This window comes from Lampris incognitus, chromosome 16, assembly GCF_029633865.1.
Source record: "Lampris incognitus isolate fLamInc1 chromosome 16, fLamInc1.hap2, whole genome shotgun sequence".
Classification (NCBI taxonomy): Eukaryota; Metazoa; Chordata; class Actinopteri; order Lampriformes; family Lampridae; genus Lampris; species Lampris incognitus.
In genome coordinates, this window is record NC_079226.1 from 32,367,295 (window position 1) to 32,391,641 (window position 24,347).

The 24,347-nt window shown below is 43.6% G+C and overlaps 1 protein-coding gene and 1 pseudogene across 1 annotated transcript in view; one reads left to right on the plus strand and one right to left on the minus strand.

Moving 5' to 3' along the window:
* Positions 1 to 24,347, plus strand: part of dnmt3ab (DNA (cytosine-5-)-methyltransferase 3 alpha b) — a 61,074-nt gene that overhangs the window by 12,450 nt on the left and 24,277 nt on the right. Inside the window, exon 5 of the mRNA XM_056295268.1 lies at positions 22,332 to 22,378. Within this exon, the coding sequence (XP_056151243.1) occupies positions 22,332 to 22,378 (47 nt within the window). The remainder of the gene's footprint in view (positions 1 to 22,331; positions 22,379 to 24,347) is intronic.
* Positions 2,556 to 2,675, minus strand: LOC130126897 (U1 spliceosomal RNA; annotated as a pseudogene).

Below are 24,347 nucleotides of genomic sequence, written 5' to 3' on the forward strand. Positions count from 1 at the left end.
TAAATGTGGTATAAATCAAGGCAGTATTGTTAGGGAGGCACTCATGCTGACAGGTGGTTTTAAGTTCAAGGAGATTAACCATATCATCTTGCCCTCCTCTCTCTCTCTCCGTTAGCCTTTTATCTCTCTCGCTCTCTCACCCTCACTCGCCCTCTCACCATTTTCCGCCATCTCACCCTTTCTTCTCTGCTTTCCTCATTGCTGTCTCGTTCTCCCTTTGCTCTAGCTTTGTTTTTTTCCCCACCATCTCCTTTCCTTTCTTATCTCTCACTCCAAAACCTATCGTATCTCTATCTCTCTCGCGCTCTCATTCAAGCCCTTTCTCTATCTCATTTTCTTTCCGTCTTTCTATTCTCTCTCTCTCGTCCCTCGCTCTGCCATTAAAGAGACGCAGGCTGTAACCTTGATGAGGAGGGCAGTAAATAAAGCCACAGGGTAGAGGCGAGCCGTCTCCTGGCTGTTACTCTGTTGGTGCTGAGCGCAGGGAGCCGGCAGGTCTCTGTTGTGGCCGCCTCGCTGTCGGGGGTCGTGCCAGGTGGATGGCGCTGTGCCCAGAGCTCATACAAACTGAGCCTGCTCTCCGTATTACCCTAATCTATGCCTGCATGTGCTTATTCTCTCTCTCTCTCTCTCTCTCTCTCTCTCTCTCTCTCTCTCTCTCTCTCTCTCTCTCTCTCTCTCTCTCTCTCTCTCTCTCTCTCTCTCTCCTCTCTCTCACACACATGCAGACACAAAGACATAGATACATAAAATCATACAGGCAGAGAAAGAGAGAGAAGCCGCATTAAATCTGTATCGAGACTACACAGTTCAGTTAATTATTTCCAGACCTCACTTTGAGTTTCTCAGATCTCGAAACGATTTAGCTTTATGCGTCTGCATGCACAGCACACATGGCTCTGCCCAGGGTAATAAACAGTGACAATAATGCTCGCTAATTGTTATTGGAACATTAGCTATATGCGGGGGGACGTTAATTCAGTGGCTAAACAAGATGGGTTGAGAGAATATGGGTATATTCATCTCAGAGAAGGGGGGGGTGAACTCAGGGTGGTATGGCGGTTCGATAGTCAGCTAAACAAGGTTTCTGCTATCCATCTGGAGGGCACAGGAAGGATCGGAGCACGGGCCGGAGTGGAAGTGAGCGCTAGCAATACGAGCGCTGGAACGCACTCAAACTGGCAACATATACTCTCTGTGGGCAACGCTAGCCAGCTCCGCTTCACAAACCCAACGACCTTGGCAGCCCACATGTAAAGAAACCTTTGCACTGCCTCACAGATTTGTTATGTAGTCATTCATTCCCATTGAGGAAGGGGAGACCAGGAGAAGAGGATGGAAAAAGAGAGGAGGGGGTGGTGGTGGTGGAGATGGGTTAGATGAGGGGGTGGGGGGGTTGGGACACAACACATGGAATAAACCTGAAGAGGCTGTTGAGAAAAGGGGGCTATTGTTTGGACAGGTCTGTAGGGTACCTCAGTGACAGTCCAGGGCTGTCTGTGCAATAAAAGCACGCTATCAGAAGCTTTTCCTCTTAGGACTCAAGTGTTATTATTATTATGTTTGGAGTTACAACTCAACAGATAACAGTGTTTACTCAGGCTGTGCCGTCATGCTAATGTAGCCCACGGACCACGTGAAAGGTTTGTAAAAAAACTCCATGGTGTTATATCAATAAAGAAATAAATACTTGCTCGTGTTTGAACTGAACAGTTCGAGTTATGTCAAATAATATACATGTCTGTTTTCAACATTGCTAAAGCTGCACTGCAAAAAAAAGATCTGGTGTTGTCTCAAAATCTGAATTTTCTTAAAACAATTGAAAATGTTCTGTAAAATGGGCCAGTTTCTCTTGTTTACACAGCAAACATGCATGTCTGAACTCTTTTTGAATCACTTGTATTATCCTGATACCAATAGAGTTATTTGCCTTATTTACACGTCATCACTTGCTTTCAATGGCATGCTATCAGTTGATATTTTCAGTTCCTGAAAACACACAAAACTGCATCAAAAACAGCATAAACCATCTGACACCACTGGCAGTTTTTCAAACCTAAACCTCTGAAGACTCAATATTGGATCAAATAATCAGCTAAAATTGACTTGAATTGTGCTTCCTTATCGAAATGTTCCTCCTGCTGGGCTAGGTGAAAACGTTTCATGAATCATGAATCCTGACTGCCATTCTTGTGTTTCAGTTGGGTTGCGTCCATGCTCCCTGGATAACCTCTCTCTGCGCTGTTGAACATGGGAAAACAATGCCGTTTAAGAATGAATAACATGCCTTTGTTGCTATAGACCTCAGGATCTTAAAACTGTGGCCAAGTTAATGGGAAATCCCAGGTTTACAGTTTTTACTGAGGTAAAGGCTTTTTATTAGACTGCGGTTTTCAGTGCACATTTCAGCAGAGGCTAAAATATTTACTGTGCTATTTCTGACGGTTTATACACTATCGCTACACCGCCTCCATTGGATTTTGCAACTTCCTACTAGATGAAGTCTACAGAGTTACTACAGATAAGTGTGCATTAGCTGTTTCTTATTTTAAAGACAGGGGAGAGCACAAACGCAGTCCCCTACTACCAGAAATTATGCAGTCGAGGCTCAATGGTTAAGCCTCACCCTGGGTGAACCACCTTCTTGATCATGGTGTCTCCCCTGCCAGGAGTGCTCTACTAAATAATCAAAAAAGCTCCTTTTTGATTTAGAAAGTATTTTTTCTATTTAACTGGCCAAGCACAATAAAGGCCTTTACACACCGGGGACATGACGAATAAACAACACGAAAATGCTAAATACTCGCCTGCGAATATTTCGCATCAAAACTATTCCTACTCGCAGCAAATTTGCGAGATGTGAGGGGTAGTCAACACCGGGTGCGCTTCCTCCGTTGCAGTACGCCGCGATCAACTGGCAAACTAGCCAATCCTAGCGCTGGGGGGGGGGGGGGGGGTGACTCCAGGCAGGCTGACTGACAGGCTGACCTGGCCAATCTGAGCGCTTGAAGGCAAGAACTTCTCAGATTCATCCTGTGAAAAAAAATCTACCACTACTACTACTACTACTACTACTACTACTACTACTACTACTACTATCGGCTGCTCCCGTTAGGGGTTGCCACAGCGGATCATCCGTTTCCGTCTCTCCCTGTCCTCTGCATCTTCCTCTGTCACACCAGCCACCTGCATGCCCTCTCTCACCACATCCATAAACCTCCTCTTTGGCGTTCCTCTTTTCCTCTTCCCTGGCAGCTCTATATTCAGCATCCTTCTCCCAATATACCCAGCATCTCTCCTCCACACATGTCCAAGCCATCTTAATCTTGTCTCTCTTGCTTTGTCTCCAAACCGTCGAACCTGAGCTGTCCCTCTAATACACTAGTTTCTAATCCTGTCCTTCTTCGTCACTCCCAATGAAAATCTTAGCATCTTCAACCTGTGAAGTCCAGTGAAAAAAAATATTGGTCAGTATTTTTTTCCTAGGATGAATCTGGGGAAGTTCCCGCCCTCAAGTGCTAGGATTAGCCAGGTCAGCCTGTTGATCTGCCTGCCAGGAGTCCCGCCCTCAATTTCACATTCACAATATTTATTCAACTTGCTACAGAACACATGGCTTATCATGAGGATGCCCTGTATTAGGACTAAGCGATGCAATGCTTCCTTTGTCCCCACTGCCATTCAATTGTTAAATGGTAGATAGTATTGTAGCTAATTCGGGGGGCAGTCCGGGAAACGCCACAGCCGGGACGCAAACCCGTGTCTCCCATTCCGCAAGCGACAACGTTAACCAGTCGACTAAAGGATCGACCCGTTAGTCCAGGACCAACGTGTCTACTTATCCATGCACGTTACACTACCCCCCTCCTTTGGGAAGCGCGTCCCCGCGCTTCAGCATATCAGCTCCCTCACGCCTATGGGTGCACGCGCTTCCGATGACCTCACGGTCTCACCATCCCACTTCTGACACCAATGTGACGTGGCTAAATAATGGACTCCTCAGCCAACCTTCCAGAGTTGACCAGCGAACTTTTAATGACCGTAAGACAAGCCAGTCATAACAAACACAAGTTAGTATTGATCTCAGCTTATCTTCTTTTCTTGGCCACAGAACCTAACTTATCTATTTGCCTACTCTTTACACTCATGGTGGGAAATAGCATGCTGTCTAATACAACTTCTCTAATAACGTCCCCATTACCTTCCACCACATCCCCGCTATCTGTAACAGATATGCCCGTTTTTAACATGTTCAATATCCCACAACACAACCAAAACATTAACAGTCTTCAGTTGCGTCGTGGGTAATATGCAATGAACCCCCTGACTTAGAGCAGGCACACTCCAGTAGAATTCGCCACATTATTCATCTGTTGTCTGCAGATCGCTTGTTTCCTCGGTCTGTATATTTGAACTCCTTTGGTTCTCCTTGCCCACTATGTCCTGTTGTCAATTCTGCCTTGGTGTTTGCATGTTTTGTTTTTGTGTGAGAGTTTTATTATGCTGGCTGCAAACTATTTCCCTGTAAGGGACAATAAAGACACTTTAATTTTGACTTTGACTCATTAGTTCGTGAAAATCTTGATATTGATTTGGGGACAATGACATAGCTGGATAGCTCGCTGGTCTTGTTAAACATACTGTCAAATTATATTTACTGTCTGTCAACCGTGTGCAACATTATTGACATTGAATCTTGCTAGCATAAGTTACCCTTCTGGCTCATAGCTGAGTGAGCTGAGCGGACTATTTTATATCTCCCGCTGCCAAGTCGTATCTAAGGTTCGTCGTAGTGAATATCGTTTCTATTGCATTAGAACTTAATGGGATGGCAATGATTGTTCCGGGCATTCGTCACCCTCGGGCGTTACCAGGAAAACAGAGTTATGGCTTATGAAAAACTAGATTTTAGTTACAAAACACATGAAAATATAAATTGTCTTAATTTTTATTACTTTGGCAAGTGACCATTGTATACGCGGGATAACGCCCTTCGAGGTGTCCATAGTCAAGAATTAATGGCCTCCTCGTCGTTCTTATGGACGCCTCGTCAAACATTATCCCGTCAGGCATTATCCCATACTTAATCTACTCATCAATAATATTTATTGTGAAATAATCTGACCGACAGTGGATAGTCAGTGTAGCTACAGTGGTCCAATGAAATAATTGCCACGCATCATACAGATGTCTTTTGAAGATTTACTTTATATCCCTCTCTCTATCATCAGCAGACACCGTGAAAACTACAAGAAAATAAAAGACATAACGTTTAAAATATACAGCTCTCATTCTGTTTAAAGTCTCTCAGGCTAGTGTCCGTGGATTAACAGGCCCAAGCGTTAGCGCAACAGAAATGCGATGAAATCGAGTAAAATTGCTGAAAACACATCACATTGTCCATGTAAAGCCACATCAACAAACATGACACACAAATATAAAACAAATGAAGGACAATTACCGTGTCCACCTCTTGAACCACGTGTAGAAGTTATTTTGGGAGCTGTATACGGAGACGTCTTCCCTCTGCTTCCATGTTGGTTCTGACCCATAATGCAACGGCTATGTCCTCAAGTGAACTCTAGTCATGTGACCCGTTATCAACGAAACCTTGCATACCTTCTTTTGACTTTGCATTTCAAGTACTTTAAGAACTGTGTTTATTTTAGTATTTAAGTTTGATGTCCATTCCTTGCCCTGTGATGGCCTGGCGGCCTGTCCAGGGTGTCTCCCTGCCTGCCGCCCAATGACAGCTGGGATCGGCTCCAGCGTCCCCGCGACCCAGACAGCAGGATAAGCGGTTTGGATAATGGATGGATGGATAAAGGGTATAAAAATGTTTAACTACACATTAATTTACCGTGGTGTATACATTTTTAATCAATGTTATCCCTTTTAACCACTTATTACATTTTTAATCTTTTTTTTAACGGCTGAATTAACTCAATAACCGCGAATTTATTACAAAACATAAGATAAACATCTCACTGTAACTGTCAGTCAGTGATGTTTTCCTGGACAATATCGCTTGAAACACACGACGGACGAACATGGAGAATTACTGCGGTCGAGATGGCACGTGGAAGAGCAGTTAGCTTAGCTAACGTGAGCTAGCGTCTTGCCAGGGCCTGAGACACGTTTTGCTATTTTACAAGCGTTTTCGTCGGGTTGGTGCTAGAATACATCGTCCGGAGGGAGGTGGGAGGGAACTCCGCTGCACGTCATCAAATGCTGACAGCGGAATCACGGATTATCTCGCAAGCTGGCTTTATAGTTATTTAGCAGTGTGTTTTTTTTTTTACAATCCACGTTGACACAGGGTTAGTTAGTAAAGGTGCGAGCTGCGTCTAAGGAGCGAGGCCGCAGTCTCGTGGGGGGGGGGGTCTTACACACGAGCGAACGTGCGCGAGGGTCGAAGGCCCGAGCTGCTTCTAAGATTGGTCGATTCCGCTGTGAGCGTTTGATGACGTGCCGCGGAGTTCCCGCCCACCTCCCTCCGGAGGACACATTCTAGCGCCCATTTTTTCGTCGACAAGATGTCGGAGCACACGGAAGAAGTGCTGTTTGAAATAGAGCAAAAACGTTTTCGCCTGACAGTGGAAGAGCCGCACCTGTTGTGACTTCTCTTATGTATACTATTGTAGTGTTACTATTCGTGGGTTACTAACTTAATCACTAATATATATAAGTACACGGAGACGAGGATGCGGCACAAGTCTGATCTTTACTGATGGAGACATCACACACCACTAGGCTCGACCAGTGTATTACAGAACTCAGTAGTGGTGACAGTCCAACACAATCGAGCACCGAGTGCTCGATCCAATACACCACAGCACCGTTTGTGTGAGTATTGCAGTATTACAGGCAAAAACAATGTGAACGTACGAGATAAAAGCGGTCGAGCATTAGTGAAACGATTGCTGGGTGAAAACAGACAAATTGAGAACAACTTTAATGGAACGTTGAAAGTACAAGTTACCCCAAAGTGTCCGGAGAAGTTTGTAAAGTAATTGAAAGCGCTATGAGTAACTGTTGCAGCTAGAAAAGCGTTAAAAAAATGCAACTTGATTGATTGGTTAATTTTCTTCCTCTTCCATTTCGCTTCGCTTTCGCGCGTTCGACTGGCAAACTGGCCAATCCTAGTGCTTTGCGGCGGGGGTGACGCCTGGAAGGCTGACTGGCAGGCTGATCTGGCCAATCCCAGCGCTTGAAGGCGGGAACTTCCCCCAGATTCACCCTAGGAAAAAAAATATATTCGCAAGCCGCGACGGGCTCTGGGAAGGGTTGCCTTGCTACCAGCTCCACAACATCCAAACGTAAACTACATAAAATACTCACTATCCTGAACTATCCTGATAGCCTAGTTGTTCGGCGATGCTCCTCCACACGTTGTCCTTGAGTTCATTGTCTTTATAATTGTTGTGTCATTTGTCATACAATACAGGGTGATGAGAAACACAAACGGTCAAGTATTGTCACTAGGAGTTGTGACGTGACATCCGTTCCGAACAACGTGATTGGTTGAAAAAAATTACATCGCTTTTTCGCCGTGCAATATGAGCATCCTGTGTGAAAGTACAATATTGTCGCGGGACTGGGTTTAGATGTTCTTATATTAAGTAGTTGGAGGCTTGGAATTATGGTGCGACAACACAGTCTCTGGCGTTAATTAGCCGGGCTAGGCTACGGGTTTAGCAACCCACCTTGCACTGCTCCTGCAGTCTGCAGACGATGACGGACGCTGGCTAGCCTGGCTGGGATGGTCTCACTCTGCAGACACTCGCACTGTCACTGGCTGCACACTCTGATCTCTCTCTGGGGGCTGGTAATCACTCTTACTGGTTCTATTATGGTCGTCGCTGGTTAGTCACTGTCTAGCGTCAGCTCAGTCGAGGTGTAGGAGTCAGGAATGTTACGTCTGATCGCTAACACGTTATGCTAAGCTAACACTGTGTGACAGTCTGTAAACCACTATAACAACTAACCCACGCTGTGCTGTGCAATGGATAACAATAGGCAGCACGCACGCATTCCTAAGTCTCTTCTCATTGGCTAACAGGGTCTCGCGTTACTTTAGTCAGACTGTCTGTCGGTCACTATCTGTCAGGGAGCTGTCCCGCAACAATATATATTGTAACGTGCATAGATAAGTCGTCACGTTGGTCCTTGACTAACGGATCGGAGCTTTTAGTCGACTGGTTAACATTGTCGCTTGTGGAGTGGGAGACACGGGTTCGCGTCCCGGCTGTGGCGACGGTCTCCTGGACTGCCCCCCCCCCCCGAATTCGCTACAATATATAACAGAAAAATATATTGACGTGCGAATTAATCGCACGAAGAAAACAAAAACGCCCGCGGTGTGTAAAGCGGCCTTAATAATGATGTCAAGTTTTTTTGCATCAGATAAAATTCCATAGATTAACCACTGGCTTGTTATAGTTTGCAAACAGTATCACCATTTTCCATTGACAACTACAAGTTTTTTTATACAATAAGACAATAATAATAATAATAATAATAATAATAATAATAATAATAATAATGGTAAGACAACTACAAGGGTGCACTCAGTAGGGTGCAGATCCCCGCCAAGTGTATTTCCCCTTTTCCGGTGCTTGATTTCTGCGTCCGTGAGTACGCGAGGGCCTTTTTTTAAAATGAATGGTCCGTGACTAACGAGTCGGACCCTTTAGTCGACTGGTTAACGTTGTCGCTTGTGGAGTGGGAGACACGGGTTCGCGTCCCGGCTGTGGCGATAGTCTCCCAGACTGCCCTCCCGAATTCGCTACATTGGTGTCAGAAGTGGGATGGTGAGACCGTGAGGTCTTTGGAAGCGCGTGCGCCCAGAGGCGTGAAGAAGCTGATATGCTTAAGCGCGGGGTCGCGCTTCCCGAAGGAGGAGAGGGGGGGGGTGTAAACGTGCATGGATAAGTAGACACGTTGGTCCTTCACTAACGGGTCGGAGCCTTTAGTCGACTGGTTAACGTTGTCGATTGCGGTGCGGGGAATACGGCTTCGCGCCCCTGTTGTGGCGGTTCCCGGCTGCACCCCCCCCCCCCGAATTCGCCACAATATTTCTATAGTAAAACGCAAAAGCTGTTGTTATCTATAAAATTATTAACATCTTTCCACGGCACATGTAAAATTATGAGCAAACGAAATGGGAGCAAGTTTCAGGATGTAATTCACAGAAAGAGCATCTTACATCTATGTCACTCTAACTTTTGTAAGAAATGTTTTACTGCATAGAATCTATGAATCAACTTGAATGAAACTTCTTTTACATTATTTGTTAGAAGTTAATTTTGTGGTAAGGACCAAACTTTTTTTTACAGTCAATATTCCTAACAAAATTGCTTCAATAAAATGTTGCTGAAGGATTAGAAACCATGTTATCCTGAAACATAGCCCTTATTCTGGAGTTCGTACCTCTGTTAAAAGAAAAACAAACTTGGAGATTGAATTGGGTCAGGGGGCGACACTGACATGAGCAGAAAGTGGTGAACATTCCTAAATAACATGTATATACCAGATGGGATAGCGTCAAAAACAATGGAAAATTCTTTTGGAGTACGCGAGGGTCCGCATGACATAAATTTCGTCACTACCCAAATCCGCGGGTGTCCGCACCCACTTGTGTGCGTGCAGGCCCAATTTTGTTACCGCGCGGCCTACTATGCAACAAGGGCACCAACTGCGCATGCGCTGGAAACCAAACTTGACACTGAATTTGAAAAGAGGCCATGTGAAGAGGCTCATCGCTACAGTTCGTCTTTAAAACAGTACATTGGTTAAAATAGTACAGTGACTGAGAGGCCGCACACCACGTTCTTGCTTTCCGCACTTTTCTGGTTTTTTGCGCACCGCCATTTTTATTTTATTCGTATTGCGCATGCGTGGAATTGCATCAAACGCCGTGGATTGGCAGACGCTGATCTACTGCGCACGCCGTGTTACCTCCGGCTTGGTCGGGCGTCCCTACAGATACAATTGGCCGTGTCTGGGGGGGGTGGATGTGGCTATTTGTCCTGGTCGCTGCACTAGCGCCTCCTCTGGTCGGTCGGGGTGCCCCCCGGATCGGCAGAGAGGGGGTGGAGCAGCGACCGGGGCGGCTCAAAAAGATAATTGGCCAGATTCAACTTGGGTTGCCAACATGGCGGCAAAGTGGCATACGCTTTATCGGAACTTTCCTCCAATTTACGCAGAAAAGTAGCATCAGAGACTTATTCTGCTGACTTGAAGTAATGTCTCACACTTATTCAGCTAAACGTAGAAGTGAAGGTCGCTTACCCGCTACTCCCCCCCAAAAAATAGCCTCTTAAAAAAAAGGGAAAATGGAACAAGAAACGGCAGACAATATCGTGGCTGTGCTCACGCTAGCTATCGAGGAGCAAGGCTCTTCGATTGGAAAATGTACTGAGGAACTCAAATCTTCAATCAACTTCCTCTCTGCCGACATGCAAGATGTACAATACAACACACGTTGGATAGAGTCAGCAAAGCCGAAGAAAAAATCCAGTCCTTGGAAAACAAAGTTTTGGAGTCGGTGCGCCATAAAACGAGGTGGAATCTGCGCCTACGTGGTCTCCCTGAAGAAGAAGAAGAAGAAGAAGAAGAAGAAGAAGAAGAAGAAGAAGAAGAAGGGGCGGAGGTGAGAATGAGGGTGATCGACATATGCCAAAACGTGGCTCCAGGCTATAAAGAGAAGTTTCTGGTTGTAATTGATTCGGTTCACAGGCTTGGTAGAAAACACCCAGCCAAAGCACAAGGCCACGATATCGTCCTTCAGTTTTCTATGACGTATTTTTGCGACATGGTCGGGAAGATGTCCAAACACTCTGAGCACCTGGAGCAAAGAAATCTCCGCTTCAAGGAGGATCTCACTCCGGAGGATCGCGAAAAGCGGGACCGATTGTGGCCAGTAATCCAGCAAGCCCGTCAGGAGAACATTGCCTGCCTTGTCGAAGGCAGAGCCTTTGTAGATAACAAGGAGATACACTGACTGATCAGATGCTCGCATACGGTTTCAGCTAGGAGGATGAGTTCTACTTTCTGTACATAACCAGCTTTCAGGTAACAGTGACATTTGTTTTGTTTAATCATTTCCTTTATAAAGTTGTTTTCAGTTAATGCTCGAGGTTTGAGAGACATTACTAAATGAAAGGCATTATTTCTTTATGCAAAAAAAATTGATGCTGATTTTTGTCTGATCCGGGAAACTCATTCTGTTGTTGAAGATTATAACTTTTGGAAATCACAATGGGGGCAGGACTTGTGGATGTCACGTGGAATTCAGCGTTCAGGAGGAACACTAATTCTTAAGCACATTCAGTGGTAAGATCATCCTCACTCAAACGGACCAATATGGGCAATACATTCGTATGGTTCTTTCCTACAATAACCAGATTTTTCTGATTGGTAATGTTTATGGCTATCACAGTGCTATGGAAAACAAGGAATTGTTTGAAATAAGTATAAATATAGATGGTCTTTTAGGAAAATTCTCTGATATGCAAATTATTTTGGGTGGGCATTTCAATGTTACTGTAAATGATGAAGTTGACAGATGACCAAAAATGACAGTAGACAAAAAGAAAACTCTCTTATAATTGATTTTATGAATGAGAGAAGCTTAATTGATATGTGGAGAGTGCAATCCCAATTCTAAAGTACTTACCTGGAAAAACAAGTCTGGCTCTTTACAGTCAAGAATTGATCTTTGGTTAATATCAGATTCTTTATTCTACTCACATTGTAAAACTGAAATTATTCCGACACCTCTAACAGACCATAGAGCCATTCTATTGAATTTGAATATGTCATCACATGGAGTAAATAAAAGGAGTCCTGCTTACTGAAAGCTTAATAATTCACTGTTACTAAATGAATCCCTAAATTTACTTATTAAAAATAAGATAACTGAGTACCTGATAATGGCAGAAAATGAAACGGCTTACAGAAAATATTGGGAGCTTCTAAAATTTGAATTATGGAAACTTTTTAATGGAAATGGATGCAAATATTAAAACAGATAAGAAAAAGGAAACAAGTGATTTGATTGTTGAAAAAAATTCCTTATCTTTTACATTGCCTGAAAATACGTCTGATATTCAAAGAGCACAATTGTAAACACTGCAAATGAAACTAGATCAGTTATACATCAGCAAAGCCAAAGCAGCTTTTATACACTCAAAGGCTAAATGGGTCGAAGAGGGGGAACAGAACTCCAGTTATTTCTTTCAATTGGAGAAACAAAGGCAAAATAAAAATGGCATAATAAGACTTTTCCTGAATGGCACTGTTGTTGACAATCCAAAAGACATTGCTAAAATTTTTAAAAATTATTATAAGACTCAATACAAAACTTAACTTATCAACAGCTGAAATAGAAGATTTCTTCAATTCTTTAGGTGAGGTTAAGTCAATTGGAGATGTTAACAAAACAATATGTGATGCCCCAATCACTATTGAGGAAATTAAGGACACTATTAAGAAACTTTAATTGAACAAATCCCCTGGAATAGATGAGTTGACTTGTGAATTTTATGAAATGTTTTCTGCAGAGCTTGCCCCCTTTCTACTTAATGTTTCTATCGAGAGTATAAACAACGAAGAACTCCCCCCTTCACCATGTCAAGGTTTAATTACTCTAATCTCAAAACCCCAGAAAGATGCCCTAATATTGGATAATTGGTGTCCCATTTCATGCTAAATAATGATTATACAATTATTGAATTGTGTATAGCCAATAAATTAAAGAAAGTCTTAAATTACATTATTGATGAATCTCAAAAGGGCTTTATGTCTGGTAGATATAGATTGATAATATAAGACTCGTCCTTGATATCTTGGACTATTCAGATTTAGTACTAGACAATAGTTTCATTCTCTTTCTAGATTTCCACAAGGCCTTTGACTATAGAGCGGCAGTGGCTAACCATGTGCCATGGAGAGTCATGTGTATGCAGGTTTTCATTTCAACCCGACTCCACATCAGGGGATTTCACTGATACATTCTTCCTCTTTGGTTGAAGGATTGGTAATCAGTGAAATAACCTGGTATTGAGTCCGGCTGGAATGAAAACCTGCATACACATGGCTATCCATGGCACATGGTTAGCCACCCCTGCTATAGAGCGTTGATTTATTTTCAAAGCTCTTGATTTATTTGGATTTGGAGAACATGTTTTTTAAAAAAAAATCAATACGCACTTTATATGCTTTTGGGAATAGTTTGATTAAGTTACCTCATGGAACTACAAAAAGATTTAGAATAGAACGGGGGATCCATCAGGGATGTCCCATCTCCGCATATTTATTTTTACTTCCCATGCTAATTTTAGCCCATTACATTAAAAAGAGTAGTTTAAAAAGAATCTTGATAGCAGGAAGGATAATCTCTCTGAGTCAACTAGCGGACGATACAACTCTATTTCTACTAGATAAATCTCAAATTGATATTGCAGTTAAACTCTGATAAATTTTCTGCAGCTTCTGGTCTCAAGCTTAACTTATCCAAATGTGAATTGCTTCCCATCGAGGCCTGCAGTGATGCAGAAGTTTCAGGAATTCCTGTAAAATTTAAATACCTTGGGGTCACCATCGTTAAAGACCAAACTGCAAGAATGAGTGAAAACTTTAATCTACTTATTTCTTCACTACAGCAGAGATTTAATTTATGGATTCAGAGAGACTTAAGCATAACTGGGCGAGTCTTGCTCTCCAAAGCTGAAGGTCTATCTAGACTTGTCTATGCTAGCTTGGCTCTCGATGTCTCAAAATATATATGTACAAAAATTGATAAGACCTTGTTTGATTTTGTATGGAAAAGGAAATCTAATTTCATTCGAAAAATGGAACGATTAACAAGTTCATTAATGGTGGTTTCAATGTTTTAGACTTTCATACTCTACACTCAAGTTTTAAAATTAAATGGATCAAAAGATACTTGACAAATCCAAATTCATTATGGAGCTTTATATCAACATATGTATTGACGCATTAGGAGGATTTAATTTTATATCAAGATGTAATTACAATATAGAAAAGCTCTCTGCAAAACACTCCAATTTTCATCAACAGTTACTATTATGCTGGTCCTTGGTATACAAACATAATTTTTCTCCTCACAAATACTACATTTGGAATAACCAGGATATATGTTGCAAACACAAATCATTGTTTTTTTAAGAAATGGGTTGATAATGGCATACTACTTGTTTGTCTGTTGTTTAACAAGGAAGGTCATATGTTTACTTGTAATGAATTCTTATCAGAATATAACATAACTGTACCTCTTAGAGAATTCGCCATTGTCTTCGATGCTATTCCGTCAGGTATTACACCTCTGTTGTCATTGTCAACCAGAAATGTTATCATTCAGACTACTCCACCAGAATTATACTATACATAGGGAATTTAGATTATTTTTTGAGTAGAAAAACTAATAATAAATTTCTAAGGGAAATAATCCAGAGGGGCACAATTGCTAAACCTGCTTCTGTTTTTGTTTGGAATAATTTGTATATTGCTATAGACTGGGGGAAAAAATGGTTATTGCCCAAGAACTATTTTGTTTCAAATAAGATGCGAGAGGAGCCTTTGAAAATATTGCCCAAGTGTTATCCCGTTAATTCTGTTATTGTAAAATATAGGCTAAATGTTGATCCTCATTGTTCATTCTGTCACCACACAGATGAAACGATAACTAATCTTTTTTAGGACTGTACCTTAGATAATACTTTTTGGAATGACCTTAAACTTTGTTAAACAGAAAATTAGATATTCAGCTCAAACTCAAAATTGAATTCATTTTATTTGGTCTCTTTGATGACAAAATGCCTGTCAAGAAATGTATCTCATCAATCTTGTTTCTCTATTAGCAAAATTCCACAAACATGCCAGCAAATTTGCAGAACAGAAACCCAACCTTACTGTTTTCATGTCTTACTTAAAATCCTGCTTGGACACACTAAAATTCTGCACAAAATCAAAAGCTGTGAAAACTAGAGCCTAATGTAATGACTTTGATTTGATTTTATTTGTAATGTATTTTAATTTAATTCTGTTTGTCTGTATTCTTTTATTTCGTTATCCTTTTATGTATTTTCTTTTTATATATTATGATTTATCAATACCTTGAGCATGCGCTGCCTTGTTGAAATTGTGAACATTTTGTAAGTTCAATTGTGTAAATAAAGTTTATTTTAAAAAATCTACTGCGCATGTGTGGAACACGTCCTCCAAGCGGACTCCAGAAAGTATCATCTGTTGTGTCCGTAACTGTCTGTTAGGCGAAAAAACAGCTGAGTTAAGGTAAAGTTATGCTTCTGCGTAGAATCTACTCGGAGCCTATGCTGTTGCCTACGCAAATGGCCTACGCCCCTGAACCCCAATAAGCGGGCGTCCGGGTAGCGTAGCAGTCTATTCCGTTGCCAACCAACACGTGGCTCATCGGTTCGAATCCCCGTGTTATTCATCCGACTCATCATTCATCTGGCTTTAAAAACCAAAGTCCAAACTCGCGGTAACTCAGGAGGTTGGCTAGGCTAGCTATCACCATAGCAATGAAATACACCCGGCGAGATTTTGCGTCACTTCCGTCCGTGGCTGTATCCCATCTAGCAGCAACCCTGCCTAGCCGTCCATTTTGTGACGTACTACTCCCGTTAAGGGGCAAATTCCGGTTTTATTGTGGTATTGGGTAGGCGCTCGTGTGAACCGTCGTCACCAATTTTTGTGATAATCCACTTTTCGGTGCTGGAACCATGACCTGTATCAAAACAATGTCTGTCCTCAATAAAACTACTGTCTGGTGTTCTTCCATTCCGCTCCGGAGATCACCCCGATTTCTACACGCTGTTAACCCAGCGCTCTAAGCATTTCATTGCATTATTCACAAATCAGTGTTGTGGACTAAACTGTGGGGAAATGAAAGGGGGTTGATATTGTGACGAGACTGGTAAATTTCGTTTGTGAGAGTTCTAGTCTGCAACATCGCCTTTTCAGAGCAGTGCTGGAGGAAATGTCAGCGGAACACAAGGATCTTTTGCTGCATAATGATGTTCGCTGGCTGAGCAAACGCCATGTGTTGGAGACTGCGGTCACACCATCTACACTTCGGAGAGGAGAGGGTGTGTGACCTGCGCATTGAGACTGTCATTTTTATCCAGACTGTGGAGCTAAAAAAAGCCCAAGAATATCAGAGTTTTTTAAGTGACATTTTTTGTGTGACATCATATCTCATCTAAATCACATTAATCTGCAATTACAAGGCAAGAACCACACTGTTGCAGACATGTACGAGGCGGTTGAAGCTTTCTGGTCTAAGCTGAACCTTTTGGAGAGAGACATTCGTGGGAGAAAGTTGCACTTTCCACGTCTGTGGGAGCATTGCAAGAAGAACGGAATGCAGGAGAATCCAGCGATGAAGGATTTCGTGATGAACCTGGCAGAAAACTTCAAGGAACAATTTGAAAGCTTCCCTAAACTCTCAGGTGACACCCTCCTCTTCCTGAAACAGCTACTCTCTGTTTTGGCTGACGGCCAGTGGACTGCAGAGGCCAAAAGGCTGGTATCTTCCATAGATGAGGCAACTCTTCTGATGAAGGTCTTGGAGATGGGAACATTGATTTGCTCAAAGTACAACACAAAGACGTTGGGGTGAGTGAATTTTGGATCAACGTGGTTCCTCAAGCTCAATTCAGAAGCATGAGAACTATTGCAATGCTCCTACTCACAATTACCCCTTCATGTACATGTGTGAGTTTTTTTCCTCAATGAACTCGATCAAGAACCAGGAAAGAAATAGACTCCCCAATGTATATTTTGGCCAGTCCCAGGTTTGCCACAACAGAATACAGGCCCAACATCAGAAGGATTGCCTCATCCCGTTGCTCTCACTTCTCTCACTGATTGGTGAATAAACATCCTTTTTTTTCCATAATTAAATGGTTGGTTTTGGAGTTATTTTTTTCCAAGAGTGTATTTTTTTTTCTCTTGTGTGATCCACAACACAGGCTTCAAGAATCCCAGGCCTAAATTATTACTACTACCACCTCCACTACTACTATGTCTACTACTAATAATAATAATAATAATGATAATAGTAATAGTGATAATAATTGTAATAACAGCAAAAACAACATCTGCATGCACATAAAGCAACTTTTGCTGGCACAATGGAGAAAAAAGAACCTGGAAGTTTTGGCCCTTGACCTGGCATGCATGACATGATTTGGCCCTTGGGGAAAACTAATTGAGGAACCCTGGCCTACGCTGTTGTCAGCATTCATACTTGTGCGCTGATGTGTCTGCTTTGCTCTGCAATTATACTGCCAAAACGCTAAATGGTGGTGGGGTTTCTATGCCACCTGGTTGAGTTTCTTACACAGCAGAAGTTTATTCATCTGCTTCAAACAATGGCGACTGAAACTGAGTGGATCATGTTGGAGATGTAGCTAATAAATGTTGAACAAGTTACTTTTACTGAAATTCATTCAACGCAGAAAAGAGAGAAGACGTCGGAGGAGATGGAGTGTATGACCATTGAACTGATTGAGACAGATTGAGGGTGAATTTTATGTGCTTGTCTGGCTACTGAGACATGGGTGAGGAAATGCATTTCAAGTATTTTCGAATATCGACAGGTAGATTTGATGAGTTGGTTCGTCGTCTGCAACCATTTATCTCGCATCAGTGTACCCACACTATGCCGATAGACATTACTCAGAGACTTGCAATCACCATTCGAGTTTTGGCTTCAGGTGGAAGCCAACAGGCTGTAGCAGCTAGCTCTTCTGGATCGACACCTTGCCGTGGTGGAGAAGCTCGCGTGTACCAGTGATCCCAAGAGCTATGCCGTCCGGAGCTTGGCTCCTGGTAGGGTCACTTAAGGCGGATTGGTCAAGGGGGAGGTTCCAGACGAAGCACGATCAAACAAAGACCTCAACGGCGGAACAGGCGGTCGATGTCTCTAAGTTACAATGTCGGTGAAGGCGGGTGAAGACTGCAACAGAGGGTGGTCCCCAATCGTCTTGGTTCTCCATGCCATTGGACTCTGGCCACCCCCTGCCAAAGACCGTGTGGAGGCTGCAGGCACATCACCCACTCCATGTAAAAAGCTGTCAAGCGCAGGTGTCCTCCCATTATGCGGCTCAAGGATCGGCCTCTACATTCACCTGAGGACCCAGAGAGAGGACGGTCATACTCTACTCCGAGTGACTGCCAATGATGAGCAGCGAGCTACAAACTGGGGTCAAGCACAGTGACCTCCATAATTTCGGAGGTCTGGAAAGCTTTATGGAAAGCGCTGCAGCCAGAGTTCCTTCCCTGTCCTTCAGTCGCCCAATGGGAAGCTATTGCAGCTGATTTTTGGCGACTTAGCCCTAGGGGTTTCACAGAATAGACGACTAGTCAACTATCAAAACCACTTGTTGACACTGTGCATAGTTGTAATCATTCATCTGTGGTTTTTGCACTGTGCAATAATCAAGCAGCGGCAATGCGGATATGCAGCTTGGAGCATTGTGGTTCAAACAGATTTGTTGGAACAATCATATTCTATGTTATGCCATTATAAATGAACAGACTCATTTTCTATGTTATGCCATTATAAATAAACATAATGTAAGGTATTGAGAAACGGAAAGACTCCGGTGGCACAGGGGTTACCACTGTTGCCTCCCAGCAAGAAGGTCCTGGGTTCGAACCCCAGGCCATCCCAGGTCCTTTCTGTATAGAGTTTGTATGTTGTGTCAGTTTCCTCCCGCCATAAAAAACATGCATGTTAGGCTTAATACTCCTGTCTGTGTCCCTGACCAAGGCAATGGAAAGGAGAACTGCAGTTGGTCCCCAGGCGCTGCGGCTGCCCACTGCTCCTATACAATAGGATGGGTTAAATGCAGAGAACAAATTCATTGTTAGAATGCCATTCGTTGTAAGAATACAATGTCAAATAAAGTGGCTTTCTTTTTTCTATCCCTGGCTTTTGGTTAACGAGTGACCATGTTTACTGGTGACTTTAGTGACGGTAGCTGTGGAAAACACTATGTGTCCTCCTAAAAGCCTTTAATTTTGTATTAATAAAATTGAAATACACACTCATATGTGTTTAATATCTACGCAAACCATTTACTTAAGTTGATGCTCAGCAAGACTCATTCACCTCTCGTAACGTTTCTTATAATGTGGGAAACAAACTGTTGGCTGGTAGTGCAGCTGTATTTTATACCGTTATCGTCAATTGGATAGTATGGCGACAGGCATGGGCGCAAGTCCATGAATACTGGGATGGCTTCCAGCGCTTTATGTGTGCCCCCATCCATAGGGTTAGTGGTTGTGTCAGGAAGGGCATCTGACGTAACATCTTGCCAAATCATGAAGATTGACAAGACCGCCATCGGTGTTGTGCCCTCAGGGTACCGATGGAAACTTATCAAATCCGCTGTGGTGACCCCTGGGAAACAGGGAACAAGCCGAAAGAAGAAGAAGATCGTCAGTTGGAAAGTGATTCATATTCAGTCATTTAACCTGTAACGTTATAATGTCAAATTCCTCATTAGATGCTAGCTGCTTTGCTAATCTATGTTTCCTTCCACATGACTTCACAAGAAATGTGAATGCTTCTTTGTGTCAACACCGTTTAATTTACATAATGTAGGACAAAAAGGACCAGACGAATATATTGTAGCGAATTCGGGGGACAACACAACCACAGGAACTGCCGCGGCCGGGAAGCGAACCCGTATCGCCCGCACCGCAGGAGACATCGCTAACCGCTCGACTAAAGGCTTGGATTTGCGAGACAGCGGCCAGCGTGTCTTCTTATCCATGCACGTTACACTAACCCCCCTCCTTCGGGAAGCGCGTCCCCGCGCTTAAGCATATCAGCTCCTTCACGCCTCAGGGCGCATACGCTTCCGATGGCCTTACGGTCGCTCCATCCCACTTCTGACACTAACGTAGCGAATTCGGGGGACAACGCAACCACAGGAACTGCCGCGGCCGGGACGCGAACCCGTATCGCCCGCACCGCAGGAGACACCGCTAACCGCTCGACTAAAGAGTCAGACCCGCCAGCCAGCGGCCAGCGTGTCCACTTTTCCATGCACGTTACAATATACTTTGTTGAACATTCAATTTAAGATAATTTAAGGCTTTTAGGTTTTTCAACAGCTGCAGTCACCACTACAGCCACAGACGCACACTGAGGCAAATGAGTAATTTGTGAAATTGGACTATACAAATAAAATTGACTTGACTCGGCTGCAAGTCACTAGGACATGGTCACTGGTTAAACACCCGCAAGAAAGCAGTCGTGTTTTACTGCCGTCAAACTCTCCAGCTCAGACAGGCTTGCTGGGGATTTAGTCCAATCAGAATGTAACTCATTTGTAACCAGCGTCTCACATCCATTCGACGACTCCGCTATTTAATTTACCCCCAGGTTGGTGACGCCTACATTATTTAACCCTTTACTGGTTGTATTTGAGACCTTTCTGGAGACATGCAGCACTCAAGCTAAAAAAAAATCTATCTAATAAAATAATGTTGCCTGTCAGTCTGTGGATGCGCAGCCTCCTAGGCGGACCTTCGTATGAAGGCGTCCAAGTCTGACGTGAAATGACACCGATCGGGCTATCATCATTTTAAACGTGTTTTACCGTCGCGGATTTCATGATATAAAATGAATTCACATGTTGGCGTGTGTATCAGCTGGTATCAGCAAATCATTATTACATTCTGAATTTCTACAGTGAATAAAAGATACTAGGAGAGATTGCTGATGTTCACAACATAAATTTATTTAATCAAGGGGACAACCATTTCAATTATTAGAGTAAAAATATTTTGACTCTACACGAGCTTTAGTGTGTGGCGCAATGAAGTCATCAGGCCGGGATGCCTTTAGATCCTAGTATTCCTGGCGAAATCTGATACTTTCTCACTGTCAGTGTGCCATACAAACTAAACACTTCTGCATCACCATGCTCTATGTCAAGTTGTCCTTCAGGCTATTATTGTAAGGTTAATGTTAGACTTCCCACCAACAAAGAAAAGCAGGCAGGCGAGAACGGGAACAGGTGGCCCCAGTGCCCCCTGGGTAATGAAGTTTATTTAGGGCTGTTATGAATCGCCCATAGACCGTGATATGGAGAGGGCAGAAAAGAGTATCTTGTGAGTGGTGCCGGTGTATAAGAAAAAGTAGTACACCAAAGAGTAAAATATATAAGTGCCGGTACTATGTACCTGTGAGTACTGGCTCACTTAAAGCATTGGCGAGAACAAATGTTTTACAAACCACAAGATGTTCTTCATCATACACTGTGCACAAAAAAAAAGTTTAGGCGGATGAGTCCAGTAGTTTGCGAGATTTACCGCGAACAGACACGCGCGTGCGTGTGTGATCAAACACATAATCCTCTTCAGGCTACCGCCTGACAGAGATAATTTAAAATACCAGGTACTGTAGTCCACTGACTTCCGGTTTCTCCTGCAGCGGTCATACCAGTTTCCTGTTTGTTGGCGTGTGCTACGGCATATTTTTCGCGATCCGCTGCAGTAGAAACCGGAAGTCAGTGGACTACAGTTATGCACTGAGCCGAGGGCAACAACATTTGCATGTAATACTTTTTTTTTTAAGAAATGACAGCTATTGAGAAGAGGCTAATAGCTTGACTGTGTTTTGACTGTGGTTTGGCGATTTGGTGTGCAGATTTTATGTGACCCTGAAGTCACACAAACGAAGCAGTATGTTGTTGCTCAGTGTCGAGGGGGTGGGAGGAGCCATGCTAATAGCAGCCAGCTGTAGCTGTCCTGAAGGGGGGATGTAAGGTCAGAAGTGTGACATTTGCCAAAGTAAAGCTGGCCCCTCTCCACACTCATCATAACCTGGGCAGCCACCCCAAACCTTCTGGGTTGCATCAAACCCTCATATAGCACCTGGGTGCACTCACTCCTGTGATCCTAAATCGTCCAATATCAAGCAGAGTCTGACACCTTTAAACGAAGTTTCCCAAGCCGGTTTCTCCTGGGGGGCGCCCCTCAGCAGTTTTGTTTATTTTATTAACTTATCTGCCCTTAATTCAATCAAACAAGCCAGGAAGGATATTTCTTTTACTCAAAAATTAAGCTGCCATGAAAGCACGTTGTTAAAAGGATGTGTGAAGGCTAATTGTGGCGACGTGGTTTACTAGAGAAAGAAAAGGCTTCCTTCGTTTTAACAGATATGAGGACAATAGATGTGGCTGAGGTGCTGGTAAACTGTTCCTTCTCAACTCTCCCATGAATGATTCAGGCCATCCATTGTGTTGCTGTCTTCCCTTTAGATGTGGAGCACAAGGAGGAGGACGGGGCTGACACAGTCAGGACCGAGGTAAGATTTCTGTTGTAGAGGTTGTTCTGGTAGCTGCACCAGAAGACTTACACACACACACACACACACACACACACACACACACACACACACACACACACAAGTGTGCTCTCATGCCTCAGGGCAACATCTCAGGTTTGAACCCCCAGCCTGGGACCAGTGTTGCATTTCTATCCTCTCTTAGACACTCTTTACTGTCACTCTCTGACGTTCTACCTTATAATGCCAAAGTGATAAGTTTCTATTCTGGTGTGTCTTTGTCGCCTGGCTGATGTAACGGGTACGTCTGCTGCCTCTGCTTGGAAGGAGTAGCGCTTCCTCTGGTGGAGGATTTAAGATCCCTTCCCAGTCTTCAACCGTAAGTCACTTGAATGACAGCTTGTTGGAGGACAATGAGAAGTTTTACTGTTGATTTTGATGGAGAATAGTATACCTCCATGAGGAGCGAGTTATCCAGACTCGTCTGTTCTGTCGTACTAGGCTTTTACCGTAATCAGAACCCTCCCAACTTACTGTGTTACCGTCAAGCTATTTTTAATTCAAAAGCTGGGACTAAGAAACACAGAATGGAGAACACCAGTGTATTGAATGGTAAACTCCTGCATATCACAAAAACGTTCTTACGTTTGCTTCAGGTGGAAAGGTTGATGTGTCCATAAAGCGTTAATGCCACCAAGAGTAATACATGCAGAAATATCAAATTTCTCCAATGTCAGGTGATTCATACCAAGCCCCTCAGCATGTTTCCCCTGAATGCTTTCAGGGGTGGGCAGTCTTATCCAGAAAGGGCCAGTGTGGGTGAAGGTTTTTGTTCCACCCAAGCAGTTACACACCTGATCCCACTAATCAACCAGTAGAGTCTTTGCTGAGGAACTTGATTAGGGGACACAGGTGTATAACTGCTTGGTTGGAACAAAAACCTTTACCCACACTGGCCCTTTCTGGATAAGATTGCCCACGCCTGCTTTAGATGATGTTGCTCTGCTCACAGGAAGATTGATCAATTGGTAAAAACAGCTGATCGAAATGCACCCGTTTCTTTTTTCCCCGCTTTCAGTTGGACTTTTAATTAGCTTGGATGGAGACATACAAAGAGTCAAGCTAAAGCTACAACCAAGCTACAACGATGTTGTTTAGGGACTTAACCTCCACAGTCCCGCTTCTGCTGATTTCGGCCATCTTGATTGTGAGACAGCTTTCAGGTTTGGTGATGGGAGCTGACAGAACAGGGTTTAGGGTTGGGGTTCGATAGCCGGTTCTCATTCGATATAATATCCAGATTAGATAAACTCCAAGTTAAACAAATTTCTCATTCTGGGCGTCCGGGAAGCGTTGTGGTCTCCTCCGTTGCCTACCGGGGATTCCGGTTCTAGTCTCCGTGTTGCCTCTGGCTTGGTCGGGCGTCCCCACAGACACATTTGGCCGTGTCTGCGGGTGGGAAGTCGGATGTGAGTATGTGTCCTGGTCGCTGCACTAGCGCCTCCTCTGATCGGTCGGGACGCCTGTTCGGGGGGGGGGGGGGCTGGGGGGAATAGCGTGATCCTCCCACGCGCTACGTCCCCCTGGCGAAACTCCTCACTGGCCGGTGAAAAGAAGCGGCTTGGGACTCCACATGTATCGGAGGAGGCATGTGATAGTCTGCAGCCCTTCCTGAATTGGCAGAGGGGGTGGAGCAGCGACCGGGACGACTCGGAAGAGTGGGGTAATTGGCCAAGTACAATTTGGGAGAAAAGGGGGGGGGGTCTTTGAAAAAAAAAAGGTCATTATATCTTTGCTGTGGATTCAACAGGTGATGATGTCTTGTGGGTATGTCTCCGCCCACACAGGCAGTTGATAGGCAAAAATGGGGCCAAATATCCATGAATTGAAAATAATAAGTTGCTCTTATTTTGTACAATTTATCAAATAGGTTCAACACAGGATTCGAAACAATTCGATAAGCAGATTCGATCCTGGATTCAGATTTGAG